Source organism: Scyliorhinus torazame, chromosome 10, assembly GCF_047496885.1.
Source record: "Scyliorhinus torazame isolate Kashiwa2021f chromosome 10, sScyTor2.1, whole genome shotgun sequence".
Taxonomy (NCBI): domain Eukaryota; kingdom Metazoa; phylum Chordata; class Chondrichthyes; order Carcharhiniformes; family Scyliorhinidae; genus Scyliorhinus; species Scyliorhinus torazame.
The window spans coordinates 264074303-264091331 of NC_092716.1; the positions used below are offsets into that span (position 1 = coordinate 264074303).

The window sequence follows — 17029 nt, forward strand, 5'->3', positions numbered from 1 at the left end:
CCCATAGTGCGGTGGAATCTGAGATATTAAATGGCTTCAAGGAGATAGATATATTTCTGATTTAAAACAGGCTAAAGGGAAATGGGGAACAGGTGGGAGGTGGATTTGAGACCAGGAAGAGATCAGCCAGGATCTGACTGAACGGCGGAGCAGGCTCGAGGGGCTGGATTGCTGATTTGTGCTCCTAATTCCTTTGTTCCTAGATTATGTGCTCAAATCCTGGAATGGGGTTGGAATCAAACTACTATTAACTGAGATACCAACAGAGCCAGACTGATTCTGAAACTATTTGGTTGATGATCTGGATTTAAATTAATCAAATCATGAGGATTGTACAATTCAATTTGCTCTTGAGTGCTGAATATTAAGTGGCGTTAAATATATAACGCCAATGCGTTAAATTTGCATTGATATATAAATATATCAATCACTGAGAAATGTATAGTACGAAGTCTTACAACACCAGGTTAAAGTCCAACAGGTTTGTTTCGATGTCACTAGCTTTCGGAGCGCTGCTCCTTCCTCAGGTTCACCTCAGCTCCGAAAGCTAGTGACATCGAAACAAACCTGTTGGACTTTAACCTGGTGTTGTAAGACTTCGTACTGTGCTCACCCCAGTCCAACGCCGGCATCTCCACATCATGAGAAATGTATGTCAGCAACTGCACAATGCTGTATCTGGATCACTTGGAATTTCTGCAGATTCTCCAGATCGGTGAAAATTTGAAATTATTCAGCAGATTTCATTAAGAGCTTAACTTTTAAAACATCGAAACAGTAAAAGGGCCTGAAAAATTATGCATCACCATAGATTAACACTGGAGGGGTCTGACAAAGAGACAAGGATAAGGATCAGTGAAACAGGAGTTGGCCACTCGGTCTGCACTTTGTGAGCTATTTTGTTACAAATTGCCGATAGTTTCTTCATAGGACTGATTCCGTGAATACACACCCTCACCAGGAATGAAGAGTCTTGGATTTATGGTCTGTAATTTGCAACTATTAAAACTGCCAAAGAGAAAACCAGACGGGGCAGATTCATAATTTCCCAAACAGCACTCTCTGGAAGTGGCTAATCGCAGAATCAGTTTCACACTTGGATTTGGATTTGTTTATTGTCACGTGTACCGAGGTACAGTGATAAGTATTTTTCTGCGAGCAGCTCAACAGATCATTAAGTACATGGGAAGAAAAGGAAATAAAAGGTACACAACGTAACTACATAAGCACCGGCATCGGATGAAGCATACAGGGTGTGGTGTTAATAAGGTCAGTCCATAAGAGGGTCATTTAGGAGTCTGGTGACGGTGGGGAAGAAGCTGTTTTTGAGTCTGTTCGTGCGTGTTCTCAGACTTCTGTATCTTCTGCCCGATGGAAGAAGTTGGAAGAGTGAGTAAGCCGGGTGGGAGGGATCTTTGATTATGCTGCCCGCTTTCCCCAGGCAGCGGGAGGTGTAGATGGAGTCAATGGATGGGAGGCAGGTTCATGTGATGGACTGGGCGGTGTTCACGACTCTCTGAAGTTTCTTGCAGTCCTGGGCCGAGCAGTTGCCATACCAGGCTGTGATGCAGCCCGATAGGATGCTTTCTATGGTGCATCTGTAAAAGTTGGTAAGGGTTAATGTGGACATGCCGAATTTCCTTAGTTTCCTGAGGAAGTATAGGTGCTGTTGTGCTTTCTTGGTGGTAGCGTCGACGTGGGTGGACCAGGGCAGATTTTTGGAGATGTGCACCCCTAGGAATTTGAAACTGCTAAACATCTCCAGCTTGGCCCCGTTGATGCTGACAGGGGTGTGTACAGTACTTTGCTTCCTGAAGTCAATTACCAGCTCTTTAGTTTTGCTGGCATTGAGGGAGAGATTGTTGTCACTGCACCACTCCACTAGGTTCTCTATCTCCCTCCTGTATTCTGACTCGTCGTTATTCGAGATCCGGCCCACTATGGTCGTATCGTCAGCAAACATGTCGATGGAGTTGGAACCAAATTTTTGCCACGCAGTCGTGTGTGTACAGGGAGTATAGTAGGGGGCTACGTACGCAGCTTTGCGGGGCCCCGGTGTTGAGGACTATTCCGGAGGAGGTGTTTATTCTATATCAGTTATTTCTGGTTCTGGTCTTTTAAATATCTCAAATTGTTCCTGTACTTCCAGCTTCCCTCACCGAAGACATTACGATCACACAAACAACGACAGACAGGAAGAAGCACGTGGTTCATCCAGCCTGTTCCATACAGTAGAGACAGCCTGTGTGTTAACAGACCCCATCATTTCGATCCCCTGAGAGAGGCAGAAAAACCGTCAGCAGCCTGGCTCAATTTGAGGAAATGAAACACGAGTAAATTCCTCTCTGATCCCCTTAAGCAATCGATCAAAAGGTCATTCCGGCCCTGCTAATTTATATTGTACCTAACCGTTTATGCAAACATGTCCTCCCCAGTCAGAATCAGGTTGAGCACCAATTTAAAGAACATAGAACATAGAACAATACAGCGCAGTACAGGCCCTTCGGCCCACGATGTTGCACCGAAACAAAAGCCATCTAACCTACACTATGCCATTATCATCCATATGTTTATCCAATAAACTTTTAAATGCCCTCAATGTTGGCGAGTTCACTACTGTAGCAGGTAGGGCATTCCACGGCCTCACTACTCTTTGTGTAAAGAACCTACCTCTGACCTCTGTCCTATATCTATTACCCCTCAGTTTAAAGCTATGTCCCCTCGTGCCAGCCATTTCCATCCGTGGGAGAAGGCTCTCACTGTCCACCCTATCCAACCCCCTAATCATTTTGTATGCCTCTACTAAGTCTCCTCTTAACCTTCTTCTCTCCAACGAAAACAACCTCAAGTCCATCAGCCTTTCCTCATAAGATTTTCCCTCCATACCAGGCAACATCCTGGTAAATCTCCTCTGCACCCGCTCCAAAGCCTCCACGTCCTTCCTATAATGCGGTGACCAGAACTGTACGCAATACTCCAAATGCGGCCGTACCAGAGTTCTGTACAGCTGCAACATGACCTCCTGACTCCGGAACTCAATCCCTCTACCAATAAAGGCCAACACTCCATAGGCCTTCTTCACCACCCTATCAACCTGGGTGGCAACTTTCAGGGATCTATGTACATGGACACCTAGATCCCTCTGCTCATCCACACTTTCAAGAACTTTTCCATTAGCCAAATATTCCACATTCCTGTTTTTCCTTCCAAAGTGAATCACCTCACACTTCTCTACATTAAACTCCATTTGCCACCTCTCAGCCCAGCACTGCAGCTTATCATTATCCCTCTGTAACCTGCTACTTCCTTCCACACTATCGACAACACCACCGACTTTAGTATCGTCTGCAAATTTACTCACCCACCCTTCTGCGCCTTCCTCTAGGTCATTGATAAAAATGACAAACAGCAACGGCCCCAGAACAGATCCTTGTGGTACTCCACTTGTGACTGAACTCCATTCTGAACATTTCCCATCAACCACCACCCTCTGTCTTCTTTCAGCTAGCCACTTTCTGATCCACATCTCTAAATCACCCTCAATCCCCAGCCTCCGTATTTTCTGCAATAGCCTACCGTGGGGAACCTTATCAAACGCTTTGCTGAAATCCATATACACCACATCAACTGCTCTACCCTCGTCTACCTGTTCAGTCACCTTCTCAAAGAACTCGATAAGGTTTGTGAGGCATGACCTACCCTTCACAAAGCCATGCTGACTATCCCTGATCATATTATTCCTATCTAGATGATTATAAATCTTGTCTCTTATAATCCCCTCCAAGACTTTACCCACTACAGACGTGAGGCTCACCGGTCTATAGTTGCCGGGGTTGTCTCTGCTCCCCTTTTTGAACTAAGGGACCACATTTGCTATCCTCCAGTCCTCTGGCACTATTCCTGTAGCTAATGATGACATAAAAATCAAAGCCAATGGTCCAGCAATCTCTTCCCTGGCCTCCCAGAGAATCCTAGGATAAATCCCATCAGGTCCCGGGGACTTATCTATTTTCAGCCTGTCCAGAATTGCCAACACCTCTTCCCTACGTACCTCAATGCCATCTAATCTATTTACCTGGAGCTCAGCATTCTCCTCCACAACATTATCTTTTTCCTGAGTGAATACTGACGAAAAATATTCATTTAGTATCTCGCCTATCTCTTCAGACTCTACACACAACTTCCCATCCCTGTCCTTGACTGGTCCTACTCTTTCCCTAGTCATTCGCTTATTCCTGACATACCTATAGAAAGCTTTTGGGTTTTCCTTGATCCTTCCTGCCAAATACTTCTCATGTCCCCTCCTTGCTCGTCTTAGCTCTCTCTTTAGATCCTTCCTCGCTACCTTGTAACTATCCATCGCCTCAACTGAAACTTCACACCTCATCTTCACATAGGCCTCCTTCTTCCTCTTAACAAGAGAGTCCACTTCTTTGGTAAACCACGGTTCCCTCGCTCGGCACCTTCCTCCCTGCCTGACCGGTACATACTTATCAAGAACACGCAGTAGCTGATCCTTGAACAAGCTCCACTTATCCAGTGTGTCCAACACTTGCAGCCTACTTCTCCACCTTATCCCCCCAAGTCACGTCTAATGGCATCATAATTTCCCTTCCCCCAGCTATAACTCTTGCCCTGCGGTGTACACATATCCCTTTCCATCCTTAACGTAAACGTCACCGAATTGTGGTCACTGTCCCCAAAGTGCTCTCCTACCTCCAAATCCAACACCTGGCCTGGTTCATTACCCAAAACCAAATCCAACGTGGCCTCGCCTCTTGTTGGCCTGTCAACATATTGTTTCAGGAAACCCTCCTGCACACACTGTACAAAAAACGACCCATCTATTGTACTCGAACTATATCTTTTCCAGTCAATTTTTCAGTGAATTGGCATCCACTGCAGGAGCCAGAAGTTAGCTTCATTACAGAGGTCCATTATTCCCTGGGAAAGAACCATCTAACCTAGATTTAGCCTCGAACAACTTAAAATTGTGACTCTTGGGCTACAGTTAACTTATTTGTCCCTTCCTCCCTATTTAACTGAGGTTTTCTATTTTCCAATCTCCCAGCCGCGGTAGATTTCTGTCTGATGACGGTTTGTGCATCGTGGTCAATTCTATATTAAACATTGCCTGATGTAGTTCAGGAGTCCCACCCTGGCATGGCAGCCACTGCCACGTTTGATGCAGGTAGTCTGCAGTAAGACTGTGTCTCCTCTCCAGGGTACAAGTTGGGCTGGGCTGCCCACAAGACAAGGTCTCATTCTTGACTTCCCTGGTTGACACCAGCTTGGTGCGATCGCCCACTGTTACATCCCAAATCAATTCGTTTGGGTGATTAAGGCATGCTTAATCCCTTCCCCATTTCTTTTCCTATCCTTGGGTAGAAACTATCTCATTCTTCAGTTTGAGTTTTTTACCATTATAATACTGCAGTTTAGACTAATTCCTCTCAGCTCCTTTTGTTTAATAATTGATAGAATTCACACTATTCCAAGCTGCGTTTATTTGCCTTCTCTTCAAACCTCGAGAGATTTTATTCGTTGTGATTATTTGCCTTATAGGTGAGAAATTAATATCTCTCGAAATGCACGGTAGCATTGTGGATAGCACAATTGCTTCACAGCTCCAGGGTCCCAGGTTCGATTCCGGCTTGGGTCACTGTCTGTGCGGAGTCTGCACATCCTCCCTGTGTCTGCGTGGGTTTCCTCCGGGTGCTCCGGTTTCCTCTCACAGTCCAACGATGTGCAGGTTATGTGGATTGGCCATGATAAATTGCTCTTAGTGTCCAAAATTGCCCTTAGTGCTGGGTGGGGTTGCTGGTTTATGGGGATAGGGTGGAGGTGTTGACCTTGGGTAGGGTGCTCTTTCCAGGAGCTGGTGCAGACTCGATGGGCCGAATGGCCTCCTTCAGCACTGTAAATTCTATGATAATCTATGATTAATCTGGGATAAAGGTTCGGCACAACATCGTGGGCCGAAGGGCCTATTCTGTGCTGTATTTTTCTACGTTCTATGTTTTCTATGTAAACTCTCGCTGCTGAATTTCATAAACTTCACCAAATCAGAATCATTTAAAATATACACATAAATTTTGCAAATTGATGAAATTCCTCCTTGGATTTTGAATATAAGAAATAATTGTGCTGTTTCTGCCTCTAAAAATGCAGAACAAACAAAACTCACCTCCTCCGCAGTTCAATTAGCTCCAAGTTGTCAATTTCCACTATAACACTGGCACGCTCCTGTGGAGCCCCTGGTGGAACCTCTTCATTAGCTTCACTCTACAACACAACCCAGAAAAGAGGAGAATCCAGTTTCAATTTCAAATTGCCTGTAAAGTAAGGGCTAAGAAAAACCAAGGTCAATAAGTGAAAGAAAAGCTCTCTCTTGGCTGGAAGTATGATTGGGATTTGCAAAGATCCTGTGACCCGACTGCAGAAGATCCGTGCACGAGGTCATCCTGAATCACACCACCTTCTGTTCATCCATCAGCCCTGAAACACACTGGCTCCAAGGTCTGGCAACACCTCAATTATAAAATTCTCAACCTTGCTGTCAAACCCTCCGTGGCCACCAATTAGGAAGGATTGTATATGATACACCCGAAATCTGAGTTTACATATGGGATTGAGGAGGAATTGAAGGCCAATAAGTGATTGGGGTTTTCACATCAACTGAATCCAACTGCATTTAATAAATCAAATAATGTACCCCTTACATCGGCCGTTTCAGTGCAACATCTACTGGATTGTGCACAAATTAACATATTTAAGCATATATAGATCTATTAAAACACCAATAACAGAAGGTTTTTCAATATTCACACCATGGCCCAGCATTTTCCTAATTTTCTCTGTTCTTATTCTTTCCATCCTTTAGTTTACTCTTTCTACTTTCAGCATTGACTTTACACTTTCTTCTCTTCAATGTTTTTTGTACATGGGCTGCAGATGAGATATTCTACAGGACAACCAGCGGCATTTTATAAAACAAAAATACTGCCGATACCTCAAATCTGAAATAAAAACAGAAACTGCTGGATAAACACAGGTCTGGCTGCATCTGTGGAGAGAGGAACAGAGTTCATGGGCGGGATTCTCCGACCCCCCCCCGGCCGGGTAGGGGAGAATCCCGCCCCACGTTTCGAGTCTGCATGACTCTTCATCAGAGTTAAAGAGGAAGAAATGTGATGGATTGTATACAGTGAGAGAGGGAATAGAGCAAAATAGAAGGTTAGAGATAGATGGGAGCTCGGAGCGACTTGGGCGGCATGGTGGTACAGTGGTTAGCACTGCTGCCGCAAAGCGCCAGGGACCTGGGTTCAATTCCGGCCTCGAGTCACTGTCCGTGCGGAATTTGCACTTTCTCCCCCATGTCTGCGTGGGTTTCCTCCGGGTGCTCCGGTTTCCTCCCACAGTCCAAAGGTGTGCAGGTTAGGTGGATTGGCCGCGCTAAATTGCCCCTAGGTGGGGCAATGGGGAGTGGGTGGGGGATTGGACCTAGCTAGGGTGCTCATTCAGAGGGTCAGTGCAGACTCGATGGGCCAAATGGCCTCCTTCTGCACTGTAGGGATTCTATGATTTCATAAAGATATTTGGGGCACAAGGAAGTATTAATGGCAGTGTTAAGAACTATAGAAGGTGCTGATAGTGGCATAAAGGCAAGGTAGCAAAACGTATTAATAGAAGAAAAATAGTCGGTGCTCAGTGAAAGCAAAACTAAAGAACAAGTGACAGATGGCCCATTTTGATTGGCAAAAAAAAGGATCAAGACGGTGGAGAAAGTTCAGTGTAAATTGTTGAATTCAATGTTGAGGCCAGAGTGTTGAGTGCCTAATCGAAAGCTGAGGTAGATGCTGTTCCTCCAGTTGGCATTGAGCTTCACCGGAGACATTGCAACAGGTCAAGGATGGACATGTGGGGTGACAGCAAGACGGCGAGTTGAAATGGCAAGCGACACAATGGTTGGGGTCATGCTTGCAGATTGAGAAAACGTGTTCCGCAGAACGGTCACCTCGTCTGCGTTTAGTCTTCCCAGCGTGGGGGAGACTACATTGGGAGCAGCGAATACTGAAGAGGAGCATGTGAATCACCATTTCACCTGAAACAAGTCAGCAGTACTGATCTTTGTTCTGATTCTAACACGTAATGCTGTCTTGCTTTATGCCACTATCAGCACCTTCTATAGTCCTTAACACTTCCCATTGTCTTGTGCTCGAAACATCTTTGTGTAATCTCTTCTAGCTCACACCTATCACCTATGTATCTATAGCACTTGGGGCGAATGGGATTAAAGGCTATGGGGAGAAAGCAGGATTAGGCTATTGAGTTGGATGATCAGCCATGATGGTGATGAATGGCGGAGCAGGCTCGAAGGGCCAGAAGGCCTCCTCCTGCTCCTATCTTCTATGTATCGATGTATCTGTGTTGCTCCATCTTCCCACCCCCTCTCGAACGGTATACAATCCATTACATTTCTCCCTCTCCTCAGCTTCGATGAGTCGTATGGACTGGAAAGGTTAACTCTGTTTCTCTCTTCACAGATGCTGCCAGTTGTGCTGGACCTATCCAGCTACTTTACATAACTTCACTTACTTGTTCTTCATTCTGTAAAGATGAGTGTACAGCTTGGTACTGTCTTTCCAATCTGCAGTAACGGTCCTGGAGATCCCCATAAAGCGACTGGGTGTCACGCAGAGTCTGAGAAATTGCTTTTAGTTGGCTGGATAATGTGGCTTTCTCGTCAATGCACTGTGTAACCTGTGTAACAGTCAGTAAGATCAACACTGTATAACCTGTGTGACAGTCAGTAAGATCAACACTGTATAACCTGTGTGACAGTCAGTAAGATCAACACTGTATAACCTGTGTGACAGTCAGTAAGATCAACACTGTATAACCTGTGTGACAGTCAGTAAGATCAACACTGTATAACCTGTGGAACAGTCAGTAAGATCTCATCAAATCATAAATGCCACAAATGGAAATCGCTTATTGTCACAAGTAGGCTTCAAATGAAGTTACTGTGAAAAGCCCCTAGTCGCCACATTCCGGCGCCTGTTCGGAGAGGCTGGTCCGGGAAATAAACTTTCTATCTTTAGAATTGAATTCATAGTTGGCTGGAGCATTTGACATCGAATGAACCTCACAGCTCCATTACCTTGCTATTCAGCTGTTGGCAACGCTGTTCTTTCCGGTGAATCTCTTGTAAGTAACTCTGAGTTTCGCTCTGCAGTTGTTTCTTTTCCATTAACAGAGACCTCACTTGTTCAGCAACAGTCTCACTGCCCAGCAAGGATACAATTTCTAACGGCTAAGATAAAAACTTATGAGTTAGAAATGTTCAGTTTTATGTTTGCATTACAGTTGATGCAATCGACAATGCTTCTAGGCATACACACAAAAACCTACACACAAATCTGTCCTTTCTTGCAAGGGGTGTGTGTGAAATGTACAAGGAGGGAAATCGTGTTACAACTGTGCACAGTAATGGTGAGAGCACACCTAATGTACAGTGTACACTTGTGCTCTCCCTCCTTAAAGAGGGATATACCTGCATTGGAGGCAGCTGAGAGAAGGTTCACGAGGCTGATTCCTGAGAAGGGAGTTTTTGTCTTATGAGGAAACCTTCAGCAGGAGGGGCTGATACTCACTGGAGTTTAGAACAATGATAATAATAATAATAATCGCTTATTGTCACAAGTAGGCCTCAGTGAAGTTACTGTGAAAAGCCCCTAGTCGCCACATTCCGGGGCCTGTTTGGGGAGGCCGGTACAGTAATTGAACCCGCGCTGCTGGCATTGTTCTGCATTATAAGCCAGCTGTTTAGCCCACTGTGCTAAACCAGCCCCGAAAAGACATTATCTTATTTAAATATATGAGATTTCAGGAGGGTGTGGGGGGCTTCTTGACAGGGTAGTTGCTGAAAGGATTTGTCCTTTTAGGGGGAATGGGAGGGGTGCAATCTAGAATGTGGGGGCACAGTTTACAAAGAATAAAGAAAAGTACAGCACAGGAACAGGCCCTTCGGCCCTCCAAGCCCGTGGCGACCATGCTGCCCGTCTAAACTAAAATCTTCTACACTTCCTGGGTCCGTATCCCTCTATTCCCATCCTATTCATATATTTGTCAAGATGCCCCTTAAATGTCACTATCGTCCCTGCTTCCACCACCTTTTCCGGCAGCGTGTTCCAGGCACCCACTACCCTCTGTGTAAAAAACTTGCCTCGTACATCTACTCTAAACCTTGCCTCTCTCACCTTAAACCTATGCCCCCTAGTAATTGACCCCTCTACCCTGGGAAAAAGCCTCTGACTATCCACCCTGTCTAAGCCCCTCATAATTTTGTAGACCTCTATCAGGTCACCCCTCAACCTTCGTCATTCCAGTGAGAACAAACCGAATTTATTCAACCGCTCCTCATAGCTAAGGCCCTCCATACCAGGCAACAGTCTGGTAAATCTCTTCTGCACCCTCTCTAAAGCCTCCACATCCTTCTGGTAGTGTGGTGACCAGAATTTAACACTATACTCCAAGTGTGGCCTAACTAAGTTAGAACATAGAACACAGAACATTACAGCGCAGTACAAGCCCTTCGGCCCTCGATGTTGCGCCGACCTGTGAAACCACTCTAAACCCATCTACAATATTCCCTTATCGTCCATATGTCTATCCAATGACCATTTGAATACCCTTAGTGTTGGCGAGTCCACTACTGTTGCAGGCAGGGCATTCCACACCCTTACTACTCTTGGAGTAAAGAACCTACCTCTGACATCTGTCCTATAGCTATCTCCCCTCAATTTAAAACTATGTCCCCTCGTGCTAGACATCACCATCCGAGGAAAAAGGATCTCACTGTCCACCCTATCCAATCCTCTGATCATCTTGTATGCCTCAATTAAGTCACCTCTTAACCTTCTTCTCTCTAACGAAAACAGCCTCAAGTCCCTCAGCCTTTCCTCATAAGATCTTCCCTCCATACCAAGCAACATTCTGTTAAATCTCCTCGGCACCCTTTCCAATGCTTCCACATCGTTCCTGTAATGCGGCGACCAGAATTGCACGCAATACTCCAAATGGGGCCGCACCAAACTTTTGTACAGCTGCAACATGACCTCATGGCTCCGAAACTCAATCCCTCTACCAATAAAAGCTAACACACCGTACGCCTTCTCAACAACCCTCTCAACCAGAGTGGCAACTTTCAGGATCTATGTACATGGACACCGAGATCGCTCTGCTCATCCACACTGCCAAGAATCTTACCATTAGCCCAGTACTCAGTCTTCCTGTTATTCCTTCCAAAATGAATCACCTCACACTTTTCTGCATTAAACTCCATTTGCCACCTCTCAGCCCAGTGCTGCAGCTTATCTATGTCCCTCTGTAACTTGTAACATCCTTCCGCACTGTCCACAACTCCACCGACTTTCGTGTCATCTGCAAATTTACTCACCCATCCTTCTACGCCCTCCTCCAGGTCATTTATAGAAATGACACACAGCAGTGGCCCCAAAACAGATCCTTGTGGTACACCACTAGTAACTGGACTACAGTCTGAACACTTCCCATCAACCACCACCCTTTGTCTTCTTCCAGCTAGCCAATTTCTGATCCAAACTGCTAAATCTCCCTGAATCCCATGCTTCCGTATTTTCTGCAGTGGCCTACCGTGGGGAACCTTATCAAACGCTTTACTGAAATCCATATACACCACATCAACTGCTTTACCCTCATCCACCTGTTTGGTCACCTTCTCAAAGAACTCAATAAGGTTTGTGAGGCACAACCTACCCTTCACAAAACTGTGTTGACTATGTCTAATCAAATTATTCCTTTCCAGATGATTATACACCCTATCTCTTATAAACCTTTCCAAGATTTTGCCCACAACAGAAGTAAGGCTCACTGGTCTATAGTTACCGGGGTTGTCTCTACTCCCCTTCTTGAACAAGGGGACAACATTTGCTATCCTCCAGTCTTCTGGCACTATTCCTGTTGACAAAGATGACTTAAAGATCAAAGCCAAAGGTTCAGCAATCTCCTCCCTAGCTTCCCAGAGAATCCTAGGGTAAATCCCATCCAGCCCAGGGGACTTATCTATTTTCACACTTTCCAGAATTGTTAACACCTCCTCCTTATGAACCTCAAGCCCTTCTAGTCTAGGAGCCTGAATCTCAATATTCTCCTCGATAACATTGTCTTTTTCCTGTGTGAATATTGACAAGAAATATTCATTTAGCACCTCCCTATCTCCTCAGACTCCAAGCACAACTTCCCACTGCTGTCCTTGACTGGCCCTACTCTTACCCTAGTCATTCTTTTATTCCTGACATATCTATAGAAAGCTTTAGGGTTATCCTTGATCCCACCTGCCAAAGACTTCTCTTGTCCCCTCCTGGCTCTTCTTAGCTCTCTCTTTAGGTCCTTCCTAGCTAACTTGTAACACTCGAGCGCCCTTACTGAACCTTCATGTCTCATCTTTACATAAGCCTCCTTCTTCTAACTAAGGTTCTATACAGCTGCAACATGACTTGCCAATTCTTACACTCAATGCCCCGGCCAATGAAGGCAAGCATGCCGTATGCCTTCTTGACTACCTTCTCCACCTGTGTTGCCCCTTTCAGTGACCTGTGGACCTGTACACTTAGATCTCTCCGACTTACAATACTCTTGAGGGTTCTACCATTCACTGTATATTCCCTACCTGCATTAGACCTTCCAAAATGCATTACCTCACATTTGTCCGGAATAAACTCCATCTGCCATCTCTCCATCCAAGTCTCCAAACAATCTAAATCCTGCTATCAAGTTAGTGAGACACGACCTTCCCTTCACAAAACCATGCTGCCTCTCACTAATACGTCCATTTGCTTCCAAATGGGAGTAGATCCTGTCTCGACAAATTCTCTCCAGTAATTTCTCTACCACTGACGTAAGGCTCATTGGCCTGTCGTTCCCTGAATTATCCTTGCTACCCTTCTTAAACAGAGGAACAACATTGGCTATTCTCCAGTCCTCCGGGACATCACCTGAAGACAGTAAGGATCCAAAGATTTCTGTCAAGGCCTCAGCAAATTCCTCTCTAGCCTCCTTCAGTATTCTGGGGTAGATCCCACCAGGCCCTGGGGACTTATCTACGTCAATATTTTTCAAGACGCCCAACACCTCGTCTTTTTGTTTCTCAATGTGACCCAGGCTATCGACACACCCTTCTCCAGACTCAACATCCACCAATTCCTTCTCTTTGGTGAATACTGATGCAAAGTATTCATTTAGTACCTCGTCCATTTCCTCTAGCTCCACACATAGATTCCCTTGCCTATCCTTCAATGGGCCAACCCTTTCCCTGGCTACCCTCTTGCTTTTTATGTACGTGTAAAAAACCTTGGGATTTTCCTTAACCCTATTTGCCAATGACTTTTTGTGATCCCTTCTAGCCCTCCTGACTCCTTGCTTAAGTTCCTTCCTACTTTCCTTATATTCCACACAGGCTTCGTCTGTTCCCAACCTTTTTCTTTTTGAAGAGGTCTACAATATCTCTCGTTATCCAAGGTTCCCGAAAATTGTCGTATTTATCCTTCTTCCTCACAGGAACATGCCGGTCCTGAATTCCTTTCAACTGACACCTGAAAGCCGCCCACATGTCAGATGTTGATTTACCCTCAAACATCCGGCCCCAATCTAGGTTCTTCAGTTCCTGCCTAATATTGTTATAATTAGCCTTCCCCCAATTTAGCACATTCACCCTTGGACCACTCTTATCCTTGTCCACCAGCACTTTAAAACTTACTGAATTGTGGTCACTGTTCCCGAAATGCTCCCCTACTGAAACTTCTACCACCTGGCCGGGCTCATTCCCCAATACCAGGTCCAGTACTCGCCCCTTCCCTAGTTGGGACTGTCTACATATTGTTTTAAGAAGCCCTTCTGGATGCTCCTTACAAACCCTGCCCCGTCTAAGCCCCTGGCACTAAGTGAGTCCCAGTCAATATTGGGGAAGTTGAAGTCTCCCATCACAACAACCCTGTTGTTTTTACTCTTTTCCAAAATCTGTCTACCTATCTGCTCCTCTATCTCCCGCTGGCTGTTGGGAGGCCTGTAGTAAACCCCCAACATTGTGATTGCACCCTTCTTATTCCTGATCTCTACCCATATAGCCTCACTGAGGTGTCCTCCCGTAGTACAGCTGTGATATTCTCCCTAACCAGTAGCGCAACTCCGCCACCCCTTTTACACCCCCTCTATCCCGCCTGAATAAACAAAGAAAAGTACTGCACAGGAACAGGCCCTTCGGCCCTCCAAGCCCATGCCGAAAAGTCCGTTTAAAAATAAAGATTCTCCCATTTAAGGAGATGAGGAGGAATTCTTCCTCTCTGAGGGTCACTGGTCTGTGGAATTCTTTATCTCTGAGGGTCACTAGTCTGTGGAATTCCTTCTCTCTGAGGGTCACTAGTCTGTGGAATTCCTCCTCTCTGAGGGTCAGTAGTCTGTGGAATTCTGTGGAATTCCTTCTCTCTGAGGGTCAGTAGTCTGTGGAATTCCTTCTCTCTGAGGGTCACTAGTCTGTGGAATTCCTTCTCTCTGAGGGTCACTAGTCTGTGGAATTCCTCCTCTCTGAGGGTCAGTAGTCTGTGGAATTCCTTCTCTCTGAGGGTCACTAGTCTGTGGAATTCCTCCTCTCTGAGGGTCAGTAGTCTGTGGAATTCCTTCTCTCTGAGGGTCACTAGTCTGTGGAATTCCTTCTCTCTGAGGGTCACTAGTCTGTGGAATTCCTCCTCTCTGAGGGTCAGTAGTCTGTGGAATTCTGTGGAATTCCTTCTCTCTGAGGGTCACTAGTCTGCGGAATTCTCTTCGCCAGAAATCACATGAGGCTGGGTCACTGACTATTTCCGGGGCCCAGTCAGATAGATTTTTGATCGACACAGCACTAGGGGGTTATCGGGGATGGAGTCAAGGCCACAATCGATTCAGCTTTGATCTTACTTTATTGATGAAAAAGGCTTGAGGGGGCAAAAGGCCAAATTCTGCTCCAATTTCTTATGATCCTCATGAAACACAACCACGTTGCAATTATTCTTTTTGCATCTGAGTGGCTGGTATTCCCCTGATTGTCAAATGAGGAATAATTAGCAAATTCTTCTACGGGTATTGAACAGGCAGGTGGCAGGGGTTTGGGGCAATTGGAACCTGAGGGGGTTGATGGAGGAGGGACAGCCAGCAGCAGCCTGTGGTTTTAATTGGCACCAGAAGTATTGCTGCCCCTCCCACTCCATATTTAGATGAGCCGTTTTGGGGGCATTGCACACATTTCTTCACACTGCAACCCAATTTTGCAAAAAGCACCCAAGATAGACAGTAACTACATAGAACATAGAACATAGAACATACAGTGCAGAAGGAGGCCATTCGGCCCATCGAGTCTGCACCGACCCACTTAAGCCCTCACTTCCACCTTATCCCCATAACCCAATAATCCCTCCTAACCTTTTTTTTGGACATTAAGGGCAATTTAGCATGGCCAATCCACCTAACCTGCACGTCTTTGGACTGTGGGAGGAAACCGGAGCACCCGGAGGAAACCCACGCAGACACGGGGAGAACGTGCAGACTCCTCACAGACAGTGACCCAGCGAGGAATTGAACCTGGGACCCTGGCGCTGTGAAGCCACAATGCTATCCACTGTGCTACCGTGCTGCCCTTATTTACATACACAAAGGACCTAGCAACTATTCCAGACATAGGTCTTGGCCAACTCTTTTGATGCTTCCACTCTGTTCTGCTTCACACTGCATCTGTTTTCAGGCAAACTGAAAATAACAATAGTCTGCGCCACAAGGCCTATATGACATGAGGAGGGAAAGCAGCAAGCCAGTTCAGGATTGAAACAAATCTCTGACCAGAAACTCCAATAAAAAGAGGTGGAGATTGAGGGTGAGCGTCACCTCATCAGCAATTTCTCTCAATATTGCAGCACACAACAGTGTGGAACCCATGGTAAGGTCAAAAGGAATGGGAAGGGCCATAGACCATGCATTGCTGAATCTCAGTGATTCAATGCTTTAACCGACTGCCCTGAAAGAGCTCTGAACATGGGACCTCCCGAACACCAATCTTTACCCTGGTATCTAAAGGTGATGGATGGCGTTCCAAATGCATCAGTTTAAAATGTAGATAGAGCTAATACTTGACTTAAAGAAAATAAGGATTCCTTCAATGCTGGTAATTCATAGTTGAGCATTTCTGCCGATGGCGATGAAAGGCTAGAGATTACCTCAAAATGAGTCATTCATTGAAACAAATATGAATGAGTGTTTAAAATGCTTACCTTTATCTGGTGCAGACTATTTACATTTCCCAATTCACTACTCCACACCTCCTGGTTCAATTTCCTCAGTTCCTCAACTTGTCTATCTCTGTCTGCCACTGTTAGGCGGCACCGCTCTTTAATAGTGCGAGACTCTGAAAGCAGGATGTTCTTCACCGATCTAAAAGAAGCAACAACACTGCACTAACTTTGCTTTAATTCTGAAAATAAAATAAACCTTGCACATTAATCGTTTCCCTGCCACTGACGGGAGATTAAATATGTAACATCACCAACAAAACTGAACTCACATCAGATGCACTGGTAAAATGGGGCACCTTGGGGACGATTGGTCCAGGATTTGCTTCCAAAACATTGCCGAAATAGCTTATACACCTGTAATTGATAGCGTTACAGGCTTGTTTTGTTTAGCATGATAGACTTAATAGCAAACATTGCAGATAAGAATATATTTTTACCTTGTTTCTACACATCAAACCTTACAGCACAGAAACAGACTGTTCAGCCCAACAGATCAATGCTGGTGTTTACGTTTCCTGGCAGCCTCCTCCCACCCTTGCTCCCTGAATTCCATCAGTATATCCTTCATTTCCTTTCTTTCACATGTCCTCATCATCATTGTCACAATAGGGAGATATCACAGATCCCTACAGTACAGTCTGCACCAGCCGTCTGAAAGAGCTCTCTACCTAGGC

The 17029-nt window shown here is 45.4% G+C and overlaps 1 protein-coding gene across 3 annotated transcripts in view; it reads right to left on the reverse strand.

Moving 5' to 3' along the window:
* LOC140384763 (uncharacterized) overlaps window positions 1-17029 on the reverse strand; it is a 127864-nt gene that overhangs the window by 3355 nt on the left and 107480 nt on the right. For all 3 annotated transcript variants that reach the window (XM_072466760.1, XM_072466761.1, XM_072466759.1), the window contains 4 exons: window positions 16335-16494; window positions 9164-9316; window positions 8599-8763; window positions 6188-6285 (listed from right to left, as the gene is read on the reverse strand). In XM_072466760.1, the coding sequence (XP_072322861.1) occupies window positions 6188-6285; window positions 8599-8763; window positions 9164-9316; window positions 16335-16494 (576 nt within the window). The remainder of the gene's footprint in view (window positions 1-6187; window positions 6286-8598; window positions 8764-9163; window positions 9317-16334; window positions 16495-17029) is intronic.